At 38.0% G+C, this 1,838-nt stretch overlaps 1 protein-coding gene across 1 annotated transcript; it reads left to right on the top strand.

The window, feature by feature from the left end:
• Positions 1-287: 287 nt before the first annotated feature.
• LOC129091687 (cytochrome c oxidase assembly protein COX19) lies at positions 288-1,285 on the top strand. The gene is made up of 3 exons (XM_054599384.1): positions 288-473; positions 711-822; positions 915-1,285. Exons 1-3 carry the CDS (start codon positions 392-394, stop codon positions 1,006-1,008), a joined length of 288 nt encoding a protein of 95 aa, XP_054455359.1. The 5' UTR covers positions 288-391; the 3' UTR covers positions 1,009-1,285.
• Positions 1,286-1,838: the final 553 nt, after the last annotated feature.

The following is a 1,838-nucleotide window of genomic DNA, read 5'->3' on the forward strand; positions in this document are numbered from 1 at the left end:
GTTCCCTCTCATCAGAATGTGTGCAGAAGATTGTATGTTATCAAGTCGATTTCAGCCCAATATCACAGATCACGAACTGTTTTTTTTTTTTTTTTTATTAAAGATTAGCTTATAAAAAAACAAAAGCAAACCAAAGCCAGTTGATATTAAGTTAATGAGCCCGTTAACATGTATTTGTGGGGGCGATTTGTTGATTCTTTATGACTGTATTAGGATATAGTAGAAACCCGATCAATCATCGATGCGACTGGATCGACTGGTGATGCCTGTCTGCAAACGTCACATTTACGCGACAACAGGGTCAATCAACTGTGTTGCTGCGGACTTCGTATTACTTTACAGCAGAGTCACCGCTTATTTCTTCATTTTTAACAGAATAACAACATTAAACATGTCTACCGCCATGAATTTCGGGTCGAAGAGCTTTAAACCTCGGGCTCCCGATAAAGGCGCCTTCCCTCTGGATCATTTTGGTAAGAGAGGACACCGGCTGTTTGAATAACACATGTCTAGATGTTTCTATGCTTCTATCTTCCTTCTTCCGAGAGCTCTTTAATATATATATTAATATACACACATGTGTCGTTGGAGAGACTGTCTTAGGCCTAACTCAAGACAACACTAAGTAGAGTGCATCACAAAGGGAGACATCAACAAACAGAGGACATTTTCTAACGTGGCTTTTCAAAAATGGCTGTGATTTATTTCAGGAGAGTGTAAAGCCTTCAAAGAGACGTTTATGAAATGCCTGAGAGACAACAACTTTGACAACTCCAAGTGCAGACTGCAGTCCAAAGACTACCTGGAGTGCCGCATGGACAAGTGAGAGGCCCCATGTAGCTCTTAGAATCCTAATATCTGGTGACTCAATGTAGATAAACACACTAATGTCTTTGTTATCTTGTGTTTTCCAGTCAGCTGATGGCCAAGGAGCCACTGGCCAAACTGGGTTACAAGGACCTGATGGATCCTCCTCCCAGCCAAGCAGACGGAGACCCTAAACCCTGACCTGCTACTCCCCCAAAGACCAAAAAGAAAAAAAATGGAAGGACGGTGTTGCTGTGAACTTAACATACCGAACAATTTGTTGTTATAAGATGGCAACACAGCTCCTAAACAAGGAATATTAAGGGCAAAGACTGCTGTGAGTGTGACACTGAGACGAGGGACTTCAGAGACTTTGAGAATGTGGGCTTTCAAGAGGACGTTGGGGTTTTAGTTTGTTACAGAGAGCAAACTAATTGTATCAGTCCTTTGTGTGTGTGTATATAAGATATAATTTATAATATATGGAGATGCTATTTTGGCATTTCAATAAATATTTTGTATTTTAAGTAAACTGTGTGTGCAGACTGACTCTAGCTTTTGATTCAGTCAAAATGGTGACACCTGCTGGCAGATTTAATCCATTATAATCAGTTAGTAGGGAAACAAGTGGTCTTACTTTAATTTCTTCATTAGATAAGACATCCCCACCCTTTTGATATCAGAATCTCTTTCATTTATTTTGCTGAAAGAGACATTTATATATATATATTTTTTTTCTCCTCTTGAACTCAGAGGCGGTAACATATAGTATCTAATCAAATGTAATACAGAGTTAGTATCTAACCGGCCCATTATATAAAAAATATTAAAAAAACTATTAAATCTCTTTAGTACCATGGCACACTATAGAAGCTAAATATGTTCCAACTGCCATTTCACAAAAACATTAAGGATTAAACTATCCAACTGTACACTGAAATGGAGTCTACAACTTTCAAAAACAGTATATGAAAATCTGGAATCTTAAAAGTAAATAATGCTGTCAGACAAATGCAGTGTACTTTTTCAAT

This window comes from Anoplopoma fimbria, chromosome 5 (genome assembly GCF_027596085.1).
Source record: "Anoplopoma fimbria isolate UVic2021 breed Golden Eagle Sablefish chromosome 5, Afim_UVic_2022, whole genome shotgun sequence".
Taxonomy (NCBI): domain Eukaryota; kingdom Metazoa; phylum Chordata; class Actinopteri; order Perciformes; family Anoplopomatidae; genus Anoplopoma; species Anoplopoma fimbria.

Excerpts from the sequence above, each read along its gene's own strand:
- LOC129091687 (XM_054599384.1), top strand. The coding sequence starts at position 392 with ATGTCTACCGCCATGAATTTCGGGTCGAAGAGCTTTAAACCTCGGGCT. Across the intron at positions 474-710 it reads CTTCCCTCTGGATCATTTTG|GAGAGTGTAAAGCCTTCAAA; the intron begins GTAAGAGAGGAC and ends GATTTATTTCAG. Across the intron at positions 823-914 it reads CTGGAGTGCCGCATGGACAA|TCAGCTGATGGCCAAGGAGC; the intron begins GTGAGAGGCCCC and ends TGTGTTTTCCAG.